Genomic DNA, 22,138 nt, shown 5'->3' on the forward strand with positions numbered 1-22,138 from the left:
GAAATTCCATGCCTGTGGATAGACCCAAGAGAAACGAAAGCATGTGTTTACAAAAAGCCTTGTGCAAGAACGTTCATAACGGATTTACCCGTAACCGTCCAAAACTGGGAACAGCCAGGATTCCAACAACTAGACTAGATAAACAAACGCAGTTTCCCTAAAGTGGAATAGTACTCAGCAAAAAAAAAGAAACAGACTATTGTTATCTGCAACGTGGATGAACCTCAGAAACACTCTGCAAAACACGTACTATACGATTCCGTTTACGTGAAGTTGTAGATGAGGCAAAAGTCATCTACTGTGGAATAAAACCAGAGCAGTGGCTGCCTCTGGGGAGGTGAGGGGAGAGACTGATGGGGGGTAATGCTCTGCCCCCGGCTGGATGTGGGATCCACAGGTGTATGCATTTGCCACAACGCAGAGAACGTACACTTGAGACTTAATGCATTTCAGTGACTACAAATACGACCTCAAGTGGAAACAAATATTGAACTCGAGTTTAACGATATACATACTCAGGTATTTCGGGGGTGCGTACAAACATCTACAGTTTACTCTGAGATGCCAGGAAAACCAGGTGGGTACTGAGTGAACGAGGGATGGGCAGACAGATAGACCAAGTGATCGAGTGAGTAAATATTAATTACAGCATCCAGGTGGCAGGTATATATGGATGGTCACTGTCAAGATTCTCTGTGTGTGCTTGAAATGTTTCCTAATAAAGTGATGGGATTGGGAGAATCCTATTGATTTACATGTCCCAAGGAAAGCAATTCCATTGCCCTAGTTCACGGCGCATTCTTTCGGGAAGTTCTTCCTTACTAACCAGACCCCCGCAGCCTGCAGTCCAGACCCCCTGTCATTGTGAGGGGGAGCGGGGTGGCTAGCTCTACAGCTGACACAAACGAGGTGCTCTCTGGGAGCTGCTGAAATCACTGATAAGTTCATTAATGAATAAGAGAGACCGTGTACAGTGCACTTGGTATGGACTTGTTTTGCTCATCTCTACCTGCGTCTCCTACACGTCAGACGGGCAGAGAACTGTCCTCTGGACCCTTCTCACACCTTGCCCTCGCCTGCGTGTGTCTTCTCCTTCACCCACCTCTATTTCTCCTACAACCGTGCAATCTCTTCCACAGGGGTCCTCTGCTCCCAAGGCCAGCCAAGCAGATATGTTTGGGGCACCAGCAGCTCGAGGCACAAAAACAGGAGAAAAATCAGCTTTGATGAACTTCTGTAGGTTGTCTGTACTCACAGTCGAAGAAAGACTCTAATTTCAGTGGACAGGCACAGTTTTTTGTCTTACGATTGTTATGAGCTGAACTGTGTCCCCCAGAATTTCTGTGTTGCAGTCCTAAACCCCAGTATCTCCAAATGTGTTTGGAGGTTAGGTCTTTAAAGAGGTGATTAAGTTAAAATGGCATCATTAGGGTGGGTCCTAATCCAATAGGATTGGTGTCCTTATAAGAAGAGGGTATTGGGACCCAGACATGCAGAAGGAAGGCCAGGTAAGGACACACGGGGAAAGGCAGCCGTCTGCAAGCCAAGGAACGAGGCCTCAGAAAAAGATCAACCCTGCCGACACCTTGCTCTTCTTGAACTTCTAGCCTCCAGAGCTGTGAGAAAACAAATTTCTGTTGTTCAAGCCACCCAGTCTGAGGGACTTGGTTATGGCAGGCCGAGCAAACGGACACAATGATTTAACATTGTTTTCAAATTACAAATCCCATGGGTGTGATCTTCTTTTTATTGCTTAAGGCTTCTCGAGTTTTATTTTAATAAAGAAAAAACAAAGGATTATATATTGAACACCTTATTTATCTATTATCTGGAATGAATACATATTACCATTTTGTCATTCGCTGAGATTTCAAAAAAAAAAAGAGCGAGAGCCCTATGCTTACTCTTGATTGCCTCTCCCTCTCTCTCCAAGGCTATCGTGAAATTGGTTTGCATCCAGTCTGTGATTTTATCTTTTTACTAGATATCTGTGACCATAAACAATATACTACATTTGTCATCATGTTTCTTAACTTACACATATGGTATGTCATTCTGCAACTTGTTTTCTCTTTACCAGCACTGTTTTCAAACTATCGTTACGTAACGGCACAGAGAACAAGGTTTTCACTGTAACTGCTCTAGAGTATTCCATCATATCAACACAGCATGGTCCCCTCCCGATGACGCGAGCTTGCTCCCAGTCGTTTTGCTCTGTGCACGCTGCTGCAGTGAACACAGGACTGTGGGCGCTGGAGTAAGCCTGGCTTGGCATCCTCACTGTGCCTTTTACACCGTGGCCTGAGACGAGCTCTGGCACTTTGGGCCTCAATTTTCTCGTCTGTGAAATGGGAGCAGCCCCTCTGCTCACATGGCCATATGGTTTTAATGATGAACTTCCTGGCACATAGATCTAGCTGCTGCTACTCTGGGCTCCAGAGACTGGAAAGAAACACTCAATATGCTCAGGTCTGGACCACAAAGCCCATCTCAGAGGTGGGCCCTGAGTGACAGGTAGGGCCCAGGTGAGCAGAATGAAGGCCAGAGGACTTCCTGGAGGGGGTAGGGTGAATAGCCCGACCAAAAGACTAAGAGTAGGAGATGCTTGGGAATGTTTCAGAGATGAACAGAGAATCTGAACTTGACCCTGGGAGCAGTTAGGACCCAACTTAGGTTCTTGAGCGACAGTTATAGAATTTCTTTCCTGCCTCCCAAATGGTTTTTAAAAAAATCAACTTTGAGTCAGGAAGGGCATTGTGAAAAACAGATTTGTGCTTTCATTTCTCATGTACATATTGGGTCGCGTAGGTCAGAATGCATCCTGGTCACGTCCAGGACAGAGCCAGGCAACATATTTGGGGTGCAGAGTGAAGAGATGAAAGGGAAATGGAGAGAGAGCCCAGCACCTGGGAGCCCTGTCAGAATGCACTTGGGAGGGGCTGATGTTTTTCTGGAATGGGGGTATGCAAACCTTCTGCAGCCTGGGAAACTGCATTGGAAAATCTGACGCAGAATACCAGCCCACCTCTGATCTCCGGGGGGTACAGCTGAAAGCCATCCGTGCAACAGTCATTCTCAAAGTGTGGCCCCTGCGCCCATGGCGTCTGCATCACCTGGTCCTTCTGAGAAAGGCCACCCTCAGGGCCACCATAAATGGGAACCAGAAACTCTGGGGTGGGGCCCCCCAGTCTGTGCTTTAGCAAGCCCTTCCAGTGATGGGGGTACACCCGAGTGTGAGGACCACCAGGGTCTGCTCCCACACCCTCCCCCCACAGGGTCCGCCCCCAGCAAAATGCTTCTACGGTTTCAGCGCCCTCCAACCTCCATCCCTTCCCCAACCACCACCTTAGAAATATGAGAAGTCAGAGCCAGAAGGACCGTCAGAGATCACCAGGCCAGGTTCCTAATTTTAAATACAAGGAAACAGAGGCACAGAGATGGCCAGTGCCTTGCCCGGACTCACCCAGTAAGGTGGTGGCAATGACAGGACCCAAGAGGTCACTCCGTCCTGCCCCTCTGCCCCCACTAGGATGGCATTCTCTGAGGGCATGGCCGAAAACCTCGTGCCCATGAAACAGGGATCTCAAACTCCACTGGGCCCCGGGGCTCCTCTGCCCCCACTCTCCTCTCCTCCCACGATCCATTCGAAAACCAGAACGGCACGGCCTTCTGTCCTATGGGCCAAGGGGTGGCTGCCAGCTGTGGGCGGAGGGCTGGGCCAGGACCAACGGCAAATGAGGGCTGGCAGGAAATATAGAGGCATCTGCGGTGCGAGGGATGAGCAGGGCTCTGGAGCCCGGCCTGCTGAGTTCAAACCCCAGCTCTGCCACTCACTAGCCCAATGACCTAGGACGAGTTCCATCGCCTCTCCATGCCTCAGTTTCCCCACCCATAAAACCAGGAGGATAACGGTACCTGCCTCGTCAGGTCACGCTGAGATTGAAATGGGGCTAAGCTGCCCTTAGGATGCCCGTGGAACCCCATCCTGCACTGGGTTTGCTGTCGCTATGACGAGTGCATGTTTCCCCGGGAGATTCCTCCCACAAGCTGCTCCACTGAGGGCAGAGCCCGAGGCCCGCCGAGTACAAAAACCAGCAGAACGACGTGCCCGTGCTCTGAGCGGAGGGCTGTGTGGAGGGGTGAGGCTGCGGGGCTGCTCTGCGACCTGCGACACATCGTGGCGAGGAAATGGGCCTGGTGTCTGACACGATTCACCTGGCAGCTCCTTGGTGCTGCCTGTTGGGGATGTAGAGCCAAATAAAACACTGGAGCTCACAAGCAGCCAGGACACAAGCCTGGTGTGAACCAGCCCGACGCCACGCGGGGCGCATGGGTGGAACTCCAGGGCGTTCTCAGCTGGACTACGATGCTGGCCATGCCACCCTCTTCTGTCCACGAGGCACCTGGGTAGTGAGCGCAGCCACCAGGGAGAGAGCCCCAAACAACCAGAGTCTAAGCACCAGCGGCCCTGAGTGAGTGACCGACAGGGGAGGGCAGGGCGACCTGTGAGTCACTGGATGGGACACAGCCTGCGGCCCAGAACTGGGGGAGATGGACGTGGAGGCAGGGGGCGTGACCCTTCATTTCCATGGAGACAGGAAATAAGCCTGGACAATGACGCCTGGACAAGTCAGGCAGGGAGAAGGTCACTCTTCCTGCACCGCTGCTCCCCCAGGGCCCAGGACCCAGGGCACTGCTTTGGGCTGAGAAGGGAGAGTGGGGCCTGCTGTCCCCGGCTGGGGCGGGGGCAGGCCCAGCAGCTGGCTGGGCAGAGGGTCAGCTGGGTCTGGGCCGGACCCCCTAACACCATGAGGAACCACTCTGTGTGCCAACCTGGGCGTTCACCCCGCCTCAGACTCTCTTCTACCTACATGGCTGACCCCCCAAAATCACCCAATACAACTTCCTCCCAGGAACTTGCCCCTCAGCACACCTGTCCCCTCCCCACCCACCCCCCCTCAGAAGTAGACTCACAAGCAGGGGCCAGGTGCCAAGAGAAAGGGACTTGACCCTACACGCCCATAACGATGGGGAGGGTTAGTTAGACCTCATCTGTCTGGCTCAGCAGTGTTTTCCCAGCTCTCCCAAAAGGGGCCAGCCCATCGGAGGCTCTCACATAAACCTGCTGAATAAACGCAGAAACAGAGACAGAATGAGAACCTGGGGAGAGCTGCTCCTGAACACACTGTTCCCTGGCTTCCTTCCCTTCCCCGCCTCACAGCCCCCCAACCCCAGGCCGCCTGGGGTCACCTTCCAAACAAACGACATGCCCCCACATCTCTGTCTCACGCAGTGAAGGGAGAAGAAATGCAGTTGGCCTCTCTTGCCTTCAGAACGCTGCTTCCCCTAAAATACTAGGGGGCCACTTCTGGGTAATCAGCATCTCGGCTGGAGGCCACAACCCTGACAAGTGACTCCGCTGTGGTCACCATTAGGGGGACCTGAGAACAGGTAAATCTAGAATTTTTAAATCCCCATTTAAGAACGGTTGTAGCCTCTCCACCTTAAGGAAGCCACATTTCCACGTACATACATTTTTCTCTAAACTTTACATTAGATACAGTTTCTAAACTTCTGCCCCTGCTCCTCTGGAGACAGTGCTTTTAGCGGCAGGTCCTCTAATGCCCACCACCCCCGCTCGACTCCCAACTCCAAGAGGAAAGGACCATGGCCTTTCACTTTCTCAGCATTGTGTCCCAGGGCCTGGGCACGTGGCTGCTGCCGGGAGCATGAACCAGGCCTGACTCCCTCCCTCTCCGGGTCCTGCAGATGGAAGGGCCAGGCTGGCCCCGGCAGTGCCTGTGCCCGTGCTGCTGGGAAGGGCCTGGGCAGGCAGCGAGGCCGGCGGCCAGACACCAGGCACCCCACAGCCTGGGTCCACATGCCGCTCGGCATCCAGTGCACCCCCGTGAGCTGTCTGTCACCCACTTAGAAGCCAGTCCTTTACAAATGGAACCCAGAGCCGCCCCTCCAATACCTGCCCCGGGGGCAGGAGCCAGACGCCCCCACAGCACAGAGGGCCCTCCCCGGGGGAGGGAAAGCTGCAGCCATAGGCCACATGCCCTAGGAGTCGGGCACTCCTTCCCACCCCGCCCTTTCACCCACGGGGCTTCCAGGCGCCCGAGCTCCACCTCCGTTAAGCCTCAAAGAGGTTTCTGCCACGGAAATAAAGCACATGCTCCCTGCACGCCCCGCCCCCTCCCCATTTCTCATGTTATTTCCCACTTGGTGTCTTCTCGCCACATTTGTAAAAATGACTGCCACTTAAGAGGTGGCAAGGAGTCAGAAACACAATCTGGAGCCAAGCTGATATTCGATGACTTCCTGAGCCTGGCACATCTGCCAAGTCTCCCTCCTGGGTGTCAGGTGCAGAATTAAGAGGCTGCACAAGATGGGGAGCCAGAGATACCCCAAGTCCAGCCTCAGGGACACACCTCCGCTGAGGGACGGCCCCGCCCTTCTCTGGGCTGGAGTTACTGCACTGGTAAGACCTAAAGCTTAGCGGTTCTCACTACCCCCACTTCCACGTGATCTCATTATGTGCGCGCGTGCACACACACACACACACACACACACACACATACATACACACACACTGAGCAAAGGCTATGAAATGGGGTCCAACACTCAAATCCAAACTGGAAGAGTCCTCAAGTCAACCCTCCCAACCTGCCCATTTCCCAGATAGACATCCTGAGGCTCCGAGCTCTTGAGCCTCTTGGCTGAGGCCAACCCGACAAACAATGGACTGAAGCATTTCAAAAACAGTACCCCAGAAAAGTACCGCAGGGGCTGGTTGTTAGATGCCGGGGTTGGTTGGCTGCAATAAAGTCAGTCGGCTGTACATGTGCGTTCTGCAGTTGTGACCTCAGACCACTGGGCCAAGCAACAAACGTCCCCAATGGCCACCACCACACTCTGGGAATCATCTCTAGCCACTAGCGTGTTCAGGGGAGAAAAATGTGGTCGATGGGTCTTCTGGAGCCTATGTCCCCTGACACAGATTCCGTCTCACCTGCCCCACCAATACCCAGCAACCGCCCAACAGTGCCCAACCACGGCCACCCCACCAGCTCAGAATCCTCTGCGGTTCTCCATTCCAGCCACTGGATGTCACTGCTGCCCCCGATGAACTGGAACCATAGAGCGTTTATTGGGGAGTAAAGTGACCCCAGCAGGCCAGCAGGATCCCATAAATATCTCCTGTGCTCTGTCGTAATTTCATCCGTCTTCCAGAACGGATGGTCCGTCACGGAGTACCCATCACGTTCCAGACACGCCACACATCATATCCTTTCACCCACACAGACCCACTTCCCCGTAATCCCTTACTTTCCCGCGGAAGAAAATGAGACCCAGAGAAATTAAGTAACTTACTCCAAGTTCAAAACACAAGCAAGGAGGAGGGCAGGGATTGGAATCCAAGTTTGACGCCAAATTCCATGACTTTTGACTACAATGTAACTTCCCTTGAGATATCAGACTGTGCTACAGGCTCTGGTGAAATCAAAGGGGTTTGCCATGGCCTGCGCAGACGCTGGCATCTGGGCAGAAACCATGAGTAGCTTTGATCAAAGGCACAGCCACAACAGAAGGGGCTAAAGAGCGCCTCCATCCCTGCAGACATCATGGTCTAGTGCCCTCTGGTGGCTGAACATGGAACTGGAATGAATGTACCCCGGAGGCTGTGAAGGGTGAACTGGAGGGTCTCAGAGGTCACTCTTTCCCAGTGGATTCCTAGATGCTTTCTCCCAGGTCGGTCCTAGAGCCCCATGTACCTGGCTGAGTCATGAGCTAGTGGACAGGAAGCTATGTAGGGCGAGAAGAGCAGTAAACCACATGGGACGACACCTGTAAGGGGTGGGCGCCACTGGGTTACCCTGCGTGGGGATTCCTGGCATCCGTACTCCTGGGGCTGGGGACTGGAGAAGGCAAGAAGCAGGAAGGCTCTGTCTGGGACACTCTGCCACTGGGTACCCAACGGAGTCTATCAGTGGGAACCATAACAATCCTCCCGTGCTTTCAGCTGACATGTGTCTCAGCTACTTTGTCACCGTTTCCAAACACATGCCATCTTGGTCCTTCTGTCGCCCTCAGCATTGGCCTGAGTGCCAGTCTCCTCATCCGACTCCCTCGAATCCCACTCTTTAAGGGCCCAGAGATGTCCCTCCCCATCACCTCTGAGAGACTCCCAATGCACCACGAGCCAGTTGGGCTCCAGGCACCGGTCACGGGCCAGCTCACTGAATCCTCACAACCGTTCTATGAAGGTGGATATACGGAGCTAGGCTGGTTTCTCAGATGAAGAAACTGAGGCTCAGTGGAGTTAAGTAACTTGCCTAAATTCACAGAGGAGCAGAGCCTGCATTTAAACCGAAGGCTGTCTGGCCAAAGACACCATTATTACTACACTGAGCTGCCTCTCAGACAAAAGAGCCATTGAAAAGCTCGGGCACAGGAATTATTCTAACGGAAGACCATGGATTCGAAGATTAATCTCGAATCCAGGGTGTGTAAGAGGAGAGACCAGGAGCAAGAAAAACAGAGAAGGGCCCTAAAAAGGACCCATGCTTGTGGGGATGAGGTTCTGGAGTGTGGTAATAGGGAGAGGGCAGAAACAAGAGGGAGAGAACCAGCATTACAAGTTTTACACACACACACACACACACACACACACACACAAACACACGTTCTCTTTGAAATCGTAAAATAACCCTGGATTGTTATTATCGCCATTTTTCAGATGAGGAGACTGAGGATCACAATAAGTGGCCAGCCCAGTGGCACAGGTGGTAAGCGGGAGAGTTGTGACCTCACACTTAATTTAGTAGTTGCCATCAATAGGCATGGTTGCATACGCAAAGGATCGCTAGCCGAGTAGGACAGCCGTAACTGTTAGCTTCATTCCTTCATTCCTGCTCTTTAGGACACCAGCCTTGAAAAAAAATATTCAAAATAAGTAGGTGGGAAAGGACTGATCACAACAGACAGGGTCCTGCCTGCAGCCTGGGGTCCGGCAGCCAAGCGATGGCCCTCAGGACACAGCCACAGGGCCCGACCGCATAAGCTCAGCCCCACCACCAAAGCAGAAGATCCTGTCTCTAAAGCTGATAACCACATTTGCGGAACAAGACTCATTCATGGACCAACCAGAGCATGAAACAAGATAGCACCTCCCCAAAAATGAGACTGCCTGGAACTGACGGAGAAGAGCCAGGGGTATTCACAGAAAGTGAGTACTAACCAGTGGAGGCAGGGCCCACGACCCTGGTCCGCAAGGCACTTTCATACCCACCACTGTCGTCGGGCATCTCCGAGAGCAGAGCCGGGGTCTGGGGCACCACGCTCTCACATCTGGTCAATATCAAGTCCTGGAACTTACTGACCAGCGACTTGGTGTCTAGTAATTCCCAGCCTTGGCAGGAGGGGTGGAGGCAGCGGGAGGTGAGAGATGCCCCCACACTTGGGCCAGCACATCAAATGACCTGAAGCAGTTTACAATGCTCACTTCTTACATGACACTCACCCCACAGTGTAACCATCTGTCAACTCCTCTGTGTCCCCATCAGGACTCACCTTCCTGGGCAGAAACCATGTCGCCTTTATTCATGCCCATTACCCCCATGCAAATACGCTGATCCCTCCCACTGCTGCTGAGACAGATGACGTGGGCACTCCAGGCCGACTTCCGTCCACCCTGGGCACTCGCCCAGCCACCTCCTGGGAAGCTCAGGAGACTCACATCCCAGGCCTGCAGACATGATGGATGCAGGCAGGGGAGCTCGGCTGAGACAGACCCTGCCTAGGGGAGAGTTGACCTCTCCGCTCAGGCCTGGCTCAGGACAGGCTCTGAAAGCCTGGCTGCCAGTGTACATCTCACCAGGCTAGTGTCACATCCCAGCTCCGCCTGGGAAACCTGCCACCACCAGCCTCAGACGTCTCGTGCACAGCACCGCCCTCTGGTGGCCACCGGGGGTCTAGACGCAAACAATCTTGGCAGGCAAGAAGCCAAAGGCTTTAGGGATTGTTTACAAGACCTCGGACGTAATGTGCACAGACTGAGAAGAGCTGCACTTGTGCGTGCGCAGAGACACCCCCAAGACGTGCACACAGCCCGATTTACCACGGGAGGCAGCAGATTAGGGCTGTGATTCGGAGATCGCTCCCTTCCTTCTCACGGTCTGTTTGCAGGAGGCTAAGCCCTCCTTCCCCTGCTTCTGGAAGAACCCAAATCCCTCAGCAGAGGCTTGCAGTGAGGGGAGGAGACCACACCAGCTGGGGGACCCCATGGGGAGGGGGAGCCCCCTTCCCTCCCACATGCTGGTCCATATTGTGCCAGAACTCGGTGATGACTGAGTCAAATCCTGTCACCTCTCTTGAGCCTCAGGTTTCTCCTCCACTAAAACTAGGTTTGGCTCAAATTATTTCTGCGCCCCGTTCCAAATCGGATGATTTATGGTTCAAAGTCTTGATTTTCTTTCTAACTCAAAAACACTCCCAGACTTCTAGAAATGGAAATAACCAACATGGGGCCCAACTGTTTAGAAAGCCCAGGGGAGTATGTCATCACACTGATCTGACAGTGACCCTGGGGGGCCTGACAGACTCCAAGTCCCAGAAGGGAGACCCCAAGGGCAGAGAAGTCCTACAATGTGGTGAGCTCATCCAGCTAGGACGCAGCAAAAACGGGGTGTTCCCACAAAGGCGTGCCCTGCAGTCTCAGCCCTTTGCTGGGCCCTCCAGCTCTCTCCACAGGGACAGCTGTAGCCATCCCCAGGCCACAGCTCATGCCGAGCATGAGGGCTGGATGCTTCCTGAGCACCAGGGGTAGGAAGGTGGGCAGGGGGGAGTGAAGGCCGCTCCCTGGAGGAGGGGGCAAGAGAAGGGCCAGAAGAACTAGAATCCACCCTCCAGGAAAGAAACTCTCCACACCACCTTCCAGTTCTGGCTGCCCAGCACTTCAGACATCCCCCTTCTGCTCTGCACCCGAGGCCCAAACTCTACCTGGGAGAAGCACCCAGCCCTCTGTTGTCCCATCTGGGCTCTCCCTGGCCATGGCAGTCAGGGACACCATCCTGCTACTGCCTCGGCACAGAGTGGCGCTGGCTGGGACCCCGCCACCAGCTTCCTGAACCCCTTCCAGCCTCAGCTGGCATCTGGTCTCCTGTGGGCGCTGACCTGACCTCAGAGGTCAGGTGCCATGGGTTGGTCAAGGGCTGGGAGGAGGCTTGGCAGAGACATGGCCTTGGGGGGAGGCTACTGTGGAGAGCCCCAAAGCCTCCCCCACCGCGAGGAGCCTGTCTGGGACTGCCCTGGTCAGCACTGCACGGCCAACACCACATCCATCATTGTCCCGTCTGCCTTCCCCTCCCACCCCAGCCAGGGCAGTTCTCACCTAGGCAACTGGAGTGTTAGCAGATGAAGACTCCTTGAGACCTTCAAGTCTACCCTCTGGTTATTCCTATATCATGATGGTCACATATTCACGAACGTGCGTGTGTGTGTAGCACGGTACATTCGTATACATAAGCCAACAGAGCTTAACATTAAGTGTCAGACTGCTCTGCTATTCACTGGCTGCATGAAATACGCGAGTCAAACTCTGTCTCTGGACTCAGTTTTCTCATCAGTAAAATGGGATTAATAATAGTACTTCTCTTAGAGGGTTGGTGTGAGGCCATGAGGTATTGCCTCTAACGTGCTTGGAACAGTCTCTGGAACACAGTAAGTGCTCAATAAAGGCTAACACAATATTAGTTGTCACACATGGACAGCTTTCTCTTTGCCAGGCCTGACACAGGGCACTGAACCTCAGAGTGCTGGTGGAAGGCAGCTATCCTCATCATACAGATAAAGAAATTGAGACCAAAGACCGAAGGGGTTTGTCCAAAGCTAAGGAGAGGCCAGGCCCACAGAAGCTGCTGGGGAAACAGCTGCCGGGTTCTCTCTGTGCTTGATGATATCGTCTGGGGAAGGAATCCTGAGTCTCCCACGTCCCCACACCCCAGGAAACTTTGAAGGGACAAGCCAGGTGGGGGGTGGGGGCCAGAGGTGAGGCTAGAGAGACAGGACTGGCAGAGCCCAGCCGCCCAGCCCTGGATGTAAACAGAGCTCAGCAGAAGCTCTCACCGAGTGGATCTCTAATTGGTGTGGGCTGCCGGCGCGAGGAGCCCTGGGGCTGCCAGCCTCGCATAGTTGCCGCCTCGGGGGACCCTGAATTTGGAAACATCGTACCAGAGGGAGACAGGGTTGTGGGCAAGGCTCTGACTTTGACAGAGTGCCCACAGCGGGCACCAGGGCAGAGCAGGAGAAGGCGGTGCCCACCCCTGGGAAATGGCGTTTTCCAGCACCCTGGAAAAGCCCCTGCCCTCTCTGGGCCTCTCGTGGGACCCCCGTGGGCCACATGAGGCAGGCGGTGACTGCAGCCACCCCTTGCAGCTCTGCATTCTTGGGGGCAGGCAGAAGCCCGAGGATACTTCTCAGGGCTCCACTGGGCACTGAGCTTCTGTTTTGGCTCCACTGGAAACCTCGCCCTTCATGACCCAATCCACGCGAGAGGAGCTGCCCACCTGCCCAGCCCCACAAGTCTTCGTGTGTCCCAGGGTGGAGATGAGCAAGGCTCCCGGGCTGACAGATGACTTGAGCTGATGGCTCAGCGGGCCACCAGCAGATCTGGGGACGGGGTCCAGCCTCCACTCAGGCCCAGTTTACACGTAAGGGCCAGGACACTGAGCCCCCCACCCGCCCGACAAGCGCCTCCCAGGCGGGCCATTCCCATGATGCTGCTTTCGGGATGAAAACGCTCTGGATCTCCTTCCCCACATGCGGTAGGGGGTCCAGCTGAAGGCCATGGCCAGAGAGAACGGAGTCCACAGTAGAGAGGAGCCACAAGACTCTTCTAGATCTTTCCTTTTGTCAGCCACGCAACTCAACCACTGGGACTCAAATTCCGGTCCTAATTTCTTGTGTTAATCAGTAAAATGGGATTAACAGTCCTTCTCATGTACCTGAAGTAACTGTCACAAAAATAAACTCAACCACCGTAAACTGAGAAGCGCAATAGACGAATGGTGGGGTTGCTCACCGGGATGAAGAGTCAGCCACACAGGGACCACAGGCAGGATCCTGAGGGGACGGGGGGGGGGGGGGGGGGGGGGGGCTGTCTTGGCAGAACCGGCAGGCCCCCCGGGACGGCAGGCCTTAGGAACCCAGCCTGAGCCCCGCTCACATTCGCCCTGCCGCCCTCTCCCAGTGAGTAACCCCTCCTTGGAACAGAGCCCAGAAGGGGAGCCAGGGGCATCAGGACGACCTCTTCTCCCGTCACCTGTCTCCCTCTCAAGCTCAGACCCTTCCAATCGCAACAATAGTGGGCAGCGAGCTTTCTTCCCTACGTATGCTTTGGCAATAAAAAATGTATCTCGTAACCCCAAAACACTCACTCATATTTATTAAATGATATGCTTATATCTCTTCAATCCATACATTAAATATTCCCTTTTCTAGACAAGAATAATTTGAACTAGAAATTGTAACATTTTCTTCTCCCACCCAGCGGAGGCCCCCGCTTGGGCAATGAGCTTAAGCTTTGCAGAGACCTCTCCCCGCTGCCCTGAGCTCAGGGTGAGTGGGGCGCCGGGCCCGGCCCCTAATGAAAGGCAGCAGGCCCCAGAGCATGCTGGCTACATGTGGCATTTAGTTTGCGCAAGTGGAACTTTTTGGGTGGCCCCGAGTTCTCTAGAAGTGAGAAGGGAAAGAAGGAAGGGAAAATGGCCAATGGCCAGGGAGATAGCACCCTCGGCCCTTCTCCTGGTGGTGTCACAAGGGTCAACACCAACCCAAAAGGTGGTGCCCCTAGAAGCTGCCTTGCAGAGCCTCCTGGGGATGTCCCCCGGGCCCTGGGGTGGCACATGTCCAAGAGGGAAAGGACACAGCAACATGGCCTCCAATTCATGTCGAATTTACAGACTCCAGCAGACCGCAGAGCAGATTGGGGTAGAGCCGGGGTGCGACTCGTGCGTGCCGCCCCTTTCCCAAATCCTACCCCGAGGGGAAGCTGGAGACGGTGCCTGTGACCCCAGGCCAAGCCCCTGAACAGAGCACGTGAGTGGACCCCAGGTGGCAGCAGAGAACACTGGCAAAGGCCATTCAGAGGGAGGGCACACACTACCCACTCTCCCACCCAAGAGCCAGCCGGGTTGGGGACTGGTCTATCCCTAGTGACACAGGAGGATGAGGCAGCAGACAGGGACAGACAGGGCAATGGGGGGAGAGAATCTGAGGAGCGGGTGTCAGGCCCCGCCCTTCCTCACATCTGCCAGACAGGAGGGCAGCAGGCGTCTTGCAGGACCCTGAGTGCCTCCCAGACTCCAGGCTCAGCCCTCCAGGAGCCAGTTCACAAACACTGGCAAAGCTCGGGTCAGGCTGGGGCTGGTTTTGGCCCAAGCTGCCATGAGTTCAGGTCCCCTGGCACTGCAGAGCTGACGCCCTGGGACCCAGGCTGTACCTCAGACTGACCTTGGCTTTCAGAGGCTGAAGACTCTGGCTCCAGGGTGGACCCTCCAAGGGAGGCCTGGAGCCCAGCACAGTCCAGCCACCAGGCCAAATCTCAGGGCCTGTGGAGCCCAGGGTCCCCAGCTCTCATCCTGGAAGGACCTCCTTCCCCGGGCTGTAATCACTCGCCGGTCTAAGCCTTACCTCAAAGGCCACTCACATCTCAGCCTACCTCCTTCAGACCGAGCCCTGATCCCGGGCTCTTGACTAAGCCTTTTGGGCTGGCCCACACCCCTGCCTCCATCCCAGCTCTCCCTGGTAACGGTCAAGGCTGGCTGTCCCCTTGACCCTGGGAAAGACTGAGAATCAAGGGGCTCGTACAGCAGCCCAAGCTCCGAATGATGCTTCACCCAGCCTGGGAGGGCCTGCAGGGAGGGCAGGGGAAATAAGGGACCGGAGGACCCTACAGCGCCTGGCGCAGAGAGCCAGCTGCTGGCTACTCGCCCTACTCAAGAACCCGCGGTCTTCACGAGCCCTGGAAGCCAAGCCCAAGGACACCCAGCCCAGTGATGCCATCTTCTCCCCTTTGATCTTCTGATAATCAAAGAATGTGCCATTCCAACCCAGCTCCAAGCAGGCCTGGTCTAGAGAGATGGCCCAGACGGCCACCTCCCAGCCACCACCCTCCTGCCTTTGTGACGTCAGAGCCTGGCTGGGCGCGGCTGCCCATAGACCCTTCTAGGTAAGGTTACTGTGGGTCAGAGCGTCCGTGGTAAAGGGACCGGCTTCCTGAACAGACAGAGGCCAAAAGCGATGGCCCTTTGGAGCAGTGCACATGAGACCCACGCTTCTGCCCCGATGCCTTTCAGCTGATTTCCCCCTGACACTCATGGGGCAGCCTCCCCCACCAGAGGTGCCCTCAGCCAACCTTGATGAATACACAGGAGCCACTCCACACACCACCCCTGAGTGGAAGGACCACAGAGAATTTCTTGCCCCTCTTAAAACTCATGTACGATCAGTTCAGCCCCTGAGGGAGGGATCTGAGGACCCCACAGCCCCAAGAGCAGGAGAGTGAATCCGTGGGGAGCACCCCCCGGACCCCTTAGCTAGGCCCGATGGGAATCCCGCATCTGCCCACCTCTTCCTTGCGCCCAGAGTCTGCCCGGCTGCACCCCTAGGCACACGACAGCACAAGAGCTTTCCGCTGACGGAAGGCGGGGGATCCCTTGTCCCTGGTCTCCTATAGCATCACACTCCTCTCCCACGGAGCCCAGGCGTCAACTAAAGCCTCCTTCCAAGTCACCTAAAGTGAGGCCACGTCCTCCACCCAGAGGGGTCCTCTCTGCCTACGCCCGCCGTGCCAGTCTGCTGCCAAGGGCGCCACACAGAGCGGAGGGCCTGGCCTTCCGTGTGGGACAGACAGAGGTCGAGGCCTGGTTCACCGCTCGGGCTGTGTGCCTCAGGCAAAGTTACTTTGCTGCCCTGAGCCTCCATTCCCTCAGGGATGAAACAGGGACGGTGACACCTACTTCCCAGGATGCGCTGAGTGCACGCCTTCTCTCCCTCCGGTCCTCTGCCTCTGGGCTTGAAGACAGGGCCCTTCCTGCATTCAGTCAATACCAGCCAGAGATGTAAGAGGGCACTGGGGAGAAGACCGGGTGTGAAGGGTCACCCAACACATGACCTCTGACCTTTGCCCACCTGTCACTCACGCGGCTCCTGGGGAATCCAGTTCCCTGGCCCCTAGGTGTTGGGGTAGAATTAAGGAACAGAGTCCTGACTTTCTGACAGAGTCCAAGTCCTGCAACAAGGATGGGGACATAAACGGGGGGCTTCCAATCCACTCCCTGCTCACTGTCCCCCCAGATGCCCTTCGCAGGTCCCCCAATGGTAAAGGGGACAAGAGGCCACCCCATCACTGACCTTTCCAGCATCCCCATCTTGGACCCTCTACCTGGAAAGGCCACCCCCACTCGCCCTTATCCCGCTGTTTCCTCTGCGTGGCTATGAAAAGCCTACGTGATCATGACCACCGTGCCGCCCGCCGCCGTCCACAGACACATGTCCCTGGAGCACAGAACAAGCTGGACGAGGCTCCCTGGCTCCCTGAGCCCACACTGGGCACCTGAGGCACCTTCTCTCCAACCCTTGGCCCACGCAATCCCCTGGAAATCCCTAGAGCCCGCTCCTGAGCCCCTGCACCCACCGCTAAGCTCCCCCCACCCTGGCAGTGTACTTCCAAGTGGAGTTTTCCAACAATCACACTCAGCCTCCTCCTCCGTGCATCCTCCGGGATGCTGGAATGCTGTGGCCTGCAGGGCAGGAGGGGCACAGTTGGGGCCATCCTGTTTCTCCTGCCCCCCCTGGCTGTTTATCTGGTCATCTCCAGCCAGCAGGGTGGAAAGCAGTGAGGGGTGAATGGCAGAGCCAAGATATGGGTGAAGCCTGTCTCCTAGGCCAGCAGTCAGGGCCATCTCCCGGGCCGTACACTCCCCTCAGATTGTTGGCTGCAAGAATGCTAGCTAGCACAGTCTCCACTAAGCCAAGAGGGCTGACGGACTCAGAGAGCAGGGCTGCAATTCCTCCCGGCTTTGCAGCCCCATCTCGCTTGGGCTGAGGCAAAGGGAGGGCAGGCATGAGGGACAGGAGCGTCAGTGGCAGATTCACCCCTCTGGAGTCAGCTCAAACGCCCTCTTCGGACCCCAGCTAGGATTCCAGTCAAACCCTGCCAGCATCCCACCCATTTCAAGAGTCTCCAAGGGGTGGGGACCTTGGGGGAGGTAGGCAAGAGCTTGCCCTGAACCATCCCAGTGTCATCTCCACCCTTCCCTGGATGGCAGGAAGGGAGGGGGTCACCTGGCAGAGGTCAGTGGGAAAAAAGAGACGGGCAGGCTCCCTGGACCCCAAGCTCTTCTTCTTCCCCGCCCATGCTTCTGGCCCCTTCCCCGACCAGGAAAAATAACCAGAAAAGCGCTGGCCACCACAGGTTTCACTGGTGCGGGGCAGAACCATGCAAACGCCAGTTAAGAGTTCAATTTTCCAAATAAACCGCTGTGCACAATCATATCAGAACCCCCGTCTGCAAACCACGCAAGCCTCTCCGCCCTTCACCATCCTGACTGGGAATTCCGGAGCAGTTCTCCAAGCCCAAACAGGGACGCAATCTGTAGGCGCCCAGATACAGATGGGGGGTAGGAAGGGGGAGGACGCCTCGGAAATGCCCAAAATGGGGTTGGAGAGGGCGCAAGAGGGAAAGGAAGGGAAGGGGTGGGCGTCCATGACAGACAGCCTCGACATGTTCAAAGTCTCGCCGCAGCAGCCAGCTCCCAACTTGTTTACTTGTCAGCGTGTTTTGCTGTTTCCAAAAGGAAACAGTTAACCGTCTGGGTCGTGGCCGGGTAGCGATCCGTCCCTATCTGTCACCTTCCCTTCCCAGCTAAGCGCCGCCGCCACTGTGGCTGCCTCGGCTGCCAGGGGCTCGAACCTCGTCTACTTTTTTCCACTTGAGCGTGGCCAAACTGTTGCTATTTCGTGGGGGGCAAAGAACTGGGTTGGCACCCTCCAAACGAGACATGGCGGGTGGGGGCGGGGGCGGGGAGCTGGGCCCGCGTGCCCTCGCCGGCGGGGGTCCTCTCCCGGGAGAGGCACAGACGCAGCTCCCCATCACGCCTCGCCAGGGCCGGAGGCACCTGGAGACGCAGCCGGAGCATCTCCCGAGCCAGAGCGAGCCTGACGCGCAGCCGGCGGGCGGCGAGCTGGGGTGGGCGCAAGGCCGGCTCCCGGCTGCAGGCGGGCGAGAGGGAGCTGCGGAGCCGGGGGAGGCGGGCGGGCGGGCGGGGAGCGGCCGCCTGACTTACATGGAAGTGATATTCCTGGAGATATCCGTGATGTTGATGCTGGCGCTCCCAGTGCTGTTCCCTGATTCCTGCCCTTCCAGGAGGGGGAAGAGGTTCCCATCGTCCGGCCGCCGGCAATTGATCTCAGTCTTGCTGCAGACACAATTTGCAGGGCAAGCCAGCACGGAGCCCACATAGTCAAGCCAAACGCTTCCCAGCAAGAAAATCCGCCAGAAACTACACTTGGCTGGGCAAAGAGAGACATCCATCTCCGATCGCTGCTTCTAAAAAAGAGGAGGAGGAAAGGCGAGGGGGGTGGGGTGGGGGGAGTGGGGAGTGCTGGGGGGGAAGGAAACAAAGACGGCGAGGGAGGGGGAAAGGGGGAGGGGGGGCCTCTGCCTTTGAAACGCCGTGCGATCAGATGCAAAATTCTTCAGCCTCTGAAACCATCGCGGCCGCTGCTGCCGCTGCTGCTGCCGCCGGCCGCCGGGTAGGAGCCGCGGGGAGCGCCTAGTGGCGCGGTCTGCCTGGCATGGTGGCCGGCTCGGCACTCGCCGGCTCGCCGGGTCCTGGGGCTCGGGAAGCGAGCCGTGCTCAGCGACTCCCAGACTTTGCAGGGTTGCAACAGACAGTGGGGAGGCAAAAAAAAAAAAAAAAAAGAAAGAAAGAAAAAAGAAAAAAAAGGGGAGGGGAGGGAAATGGTGCTAAAGTCACCAAGTCCCACCTACTGGGCAGAATTAAAACCGACACACCTGCAAAACACACACACTCACATGCATTCACACATACACACGCCTGAAGCCTGGGGGGAGGAGGAGGAGGAAGGCGCAGTCGGAGCTGCAGCAGCCGCGAATGGCTCGCTGCGCGCCTGCAGAAATGTACAAGTGTTCCGAGCCTTACGAAACGCACGGGTTCTCAGAGCGTCTTCCTCGGCGCCCTCCCTCTCCCCTCCCTCCTCCCCTCCCCACTTGCGGCCTCCTCCCCCCGCCCCGCCGCCCAGGCTGGGAGCGGCAGGAGAGCGGAATCTCCCCCTCCCTCCCTCTCCCCGCCCGTCCTCTCCCCTCCTCCCTCCCCACCCACCCACCCACTCGCAGGCTCGCGGCTCTCGCCTGCACCGCCACCCGCGGCCGCGCGCCCTCCCGCCTGCTCCACGCCTCGCGACCAGGCACCCGCTCGCCGCAGCCCAGGGGAAACCGAGACCGAAGGGAAAAAGTTGCAGTTGGGATTGCGAGGATCTGGACAGGGGTGGGGGAGTTGGCGAGCTGGCTGCGCCACGCGGAAAGGCGCTCTCCTTTCCACTTTTTGGCCCTCGCGCTGCCCGGTTTTGCTGCAATCAGGACCGTGGGAGGAAGGGACATGAAGGCGGCCGAGGTGACCGGGGAGTGCTACCGAGCCTGGGTGGGGGGCACAGTCTAGCTGACGGCGACAGGGCATGCGGGAGCGCACAGGAACCCCGGACGGGCACCCAGAGTCGGGTACTGGGGCTGCGGACGCGTGGTTCCCCGTCTAAATGACACTCGTTTCCGTAATCGAGAGTGTGGGAGCAGGGCTCGGCTGGGAGGGGAATGCGGGGCACGGAGGGGTAGGTACGCCCGCTCCCCCTGCGCCTGCTTAAAGGTAGGTTTTGCGTTGGCCTTGAGCACGCAGGGAGTGGGTAAGGAAGGAACAAGCACCGAAAGGGCTGCGCTGGAGAGCCGAGGTGGCCGGGGGCGAGCCGTGCAAGCGAGAGAAACGGCCAGGAAAATTGAGATGCAAGGGGCATTTTTTGGCAAGCAGCAGGCCGGCCCCGTCAGAGTCTGGCTTCTGGGGCTCGGCTGTCGGGTGCGCTGCGCTGGCTGCCGGGTGAGGGGGTGGGCGGGCTGCTTTCACCAGATTCAGGGGGCGCAGAATCCCTCCTACCCTCCCACCCAAGCACCCCTTCCTGGTAGGGGCGCAAAGCAGGTGCAGCCAGTCTTGGAGTCGAGCTCAGATGCCAATGGGAGAGCAAGGGAAGGTGGGGGGGGAGCCCCGCTTTTTACCTTGGTAGGGATTTTAAATAAATAAATAAATAAATAAATAAATAAATAAATAAAACGTCAAAATGCCAAGTGTGAGCTGTTTGCTGAGAAGAGCATTGGCTGTGGGAAAGGAGAAGAAAGGGTTAGGGAAGTCCGCACGGCACACACACTACAGCATTCATTCACACGCAGAAGAAAGCAGGGCTCTGCTCCCGGCACTTGGGTGAGGGCAGGCGGTGAGGAAGCAAAGACGGGGGATTCAACTGCAGCCAGCTTCTGAAAGGGTTCTCCCCCGCCCCCGCCCCACCCCCGTGGATTCCGAAGCAGGTCATGCAACTTGCAGGGAAGATGGGGGAAGCAGTACGCGGGTGCCACTCGCCTACCCCAGGCACAACCACAGACAGGCCAGGCGCCTGCCTGCGAGTGGCACTGTTGCTGTGAGTAAACTTGGAAGAAAAGAAAAAAAGGAAAGAACATGTCTATAAAAGGCAGTTTTCCCTGATTCCCCCTTACATTCCGCCTTTCTTTGGCCTGGGTGAGACTTGTACCCCATTGCCAGTATGGCGTTGTCCCCAGACTGGCATTTTGCCCTCCTACCAGCAGGAGGGGACAGAGAGTGGAAACCTCCTTAGACTCTCAAACCAGTTCTTACTGGCCCTAGGCCAATCCAGATACCCTTAGCTATTGGGACTCTCCCTGCCACTTCTAGGGCCATTCTGGGACTGGCTCTCGAATGTTTGAGAGTCAGGGAAACTGAGGCATAGTCAAAGTTCTAGCTTGGCCTCTCTCAGAAGGTGGCAGGTGGCAGCAGAGAAACACAGGAAACCTTCCTCAGACCATTCCAGGGGAGCTGCCAACAAGCTGGGCAGGAAAAGTGGGGTTAGCCCAGCATCAGGTCTCTAGCCTGCAATTGAAACGGTTTTGTCTCCGAAATGCCCAGCACACGATTTTTGAGAAAGAGAACATTTTCCAGCGGAGAAAGAGAGGTGTCTTATAGACAGAACAAATGACAGGTGTCTCATAGTCAGAACAAATAAAAACCTTAAAAAACCCCTTTGGATATAGTAAAAATGCAGGCTGTGCAGCAAGGGGCCCTGATGGAACAAGAGGTCTTTCATCCTGCCGGTCAAATGGGATTACGATGGGCTGTTCTGTTTATGCTAGAGCTGTGGGCCTGAGCAGGAAGTGGCAGCTGACGAGGAGGAAGGCCTTTGCTACAGCAGAGAATGGCCTGGGAGCGGGGAGAGCAGCATTTGGTTTTGGGCCACAGGCTGATCACTTCGGCCTTTTGGGCCTCGGCTTCCATATCTGTAAATTGACTCGGGTGGACCTCGCAGCCCAAAGCGTGGCCTTCCGACCAGCAGCGTCTACACCACCTGCAAGCTGCTTAGCAAAGCAGCGCCTGAGGCTCCCCTCGGACCTACCAAACCAGAATGTCCGTTTTCACACGCTCCCCAGGTGACTCGTAAGCACGGCACTGTTGGGGAAGGGCTGAGATGGTTCTCAAAGCCCCTTCCAGCTGAACAGTGTCTGATTCTACATGGACCTGGCCAGAGAGACTGTTAAGAAAAAAGGAGAGGTCGGTGGTGTGGGGTCGGTCGCAGGTGCAAGGAGCTTGTCAAGAGCAAACCTGTGAGCTTTCACGACAAGCGCCAGAGGCGCCCACCCTGCCCAGGGAAAGGTACTCATGCGTCCCTGGTGCTTAACCTCCAAGAGAGGCCAGGAGACAGTCTCCCGCACAGACACCCTTTTCTTGGGCAGCATTTGGGGTGTCTCGTCTTCTCTGTGAGAATGCCCTGGTTGACAATGGAG

General features: G+C 56.4%; 1 protein-coding gene across 6 annotated transcripts in view; it reads right to left on the reverse strand.

The window, feature by feature from the left end:
* Window positions 1-19,219, reverse strand: part of NTRK3 (neurotrophic receptor tyrosine kinase 3) — a 323,228-nt gene extending 304,009 nt beyond the window's left edge. For 2 of the 6 annotated variants that reach the window (XM_019726715.3, XM_019726718.3), the window contains exon 1: window positions 18,351-19,183. In XM_019726715.3, the coding sequence (XP_019582274.1) occupies window positions 18,351-18,598 (248 nt within the window). In that variant the 5' untranslated portion in view covers window positions 18,599-19,183. Of the gene's footprint in view, window positions 1-18,350 lie in introns of all 6 variants that reach the window. The other 4 variants (XM_019726716.3, XM_019726714.3, XM_019726720.3 and 1 more) reach the window with 4 other exon arrangements.
* Window positions 19,220-22,138: the final 2,919 nt, after the last annotated feature.

The sequence above is a fragment of the Rhinolophus sinicus genome, chromosome 13, assembly GCF_057876585.1.
Source record: "Rhinolophus sinicus isolate RSI-liver-muscle chromosome 13, RSI-T2T, whole genome shotgun sequence".
Classification (NCBI taxonomy): Eukaryota; Metazoa; Chordata; class Mammalia; order Chiroptera; family Rhinolophidae; genus Rhinolophus; species Rhinolophus sinicus.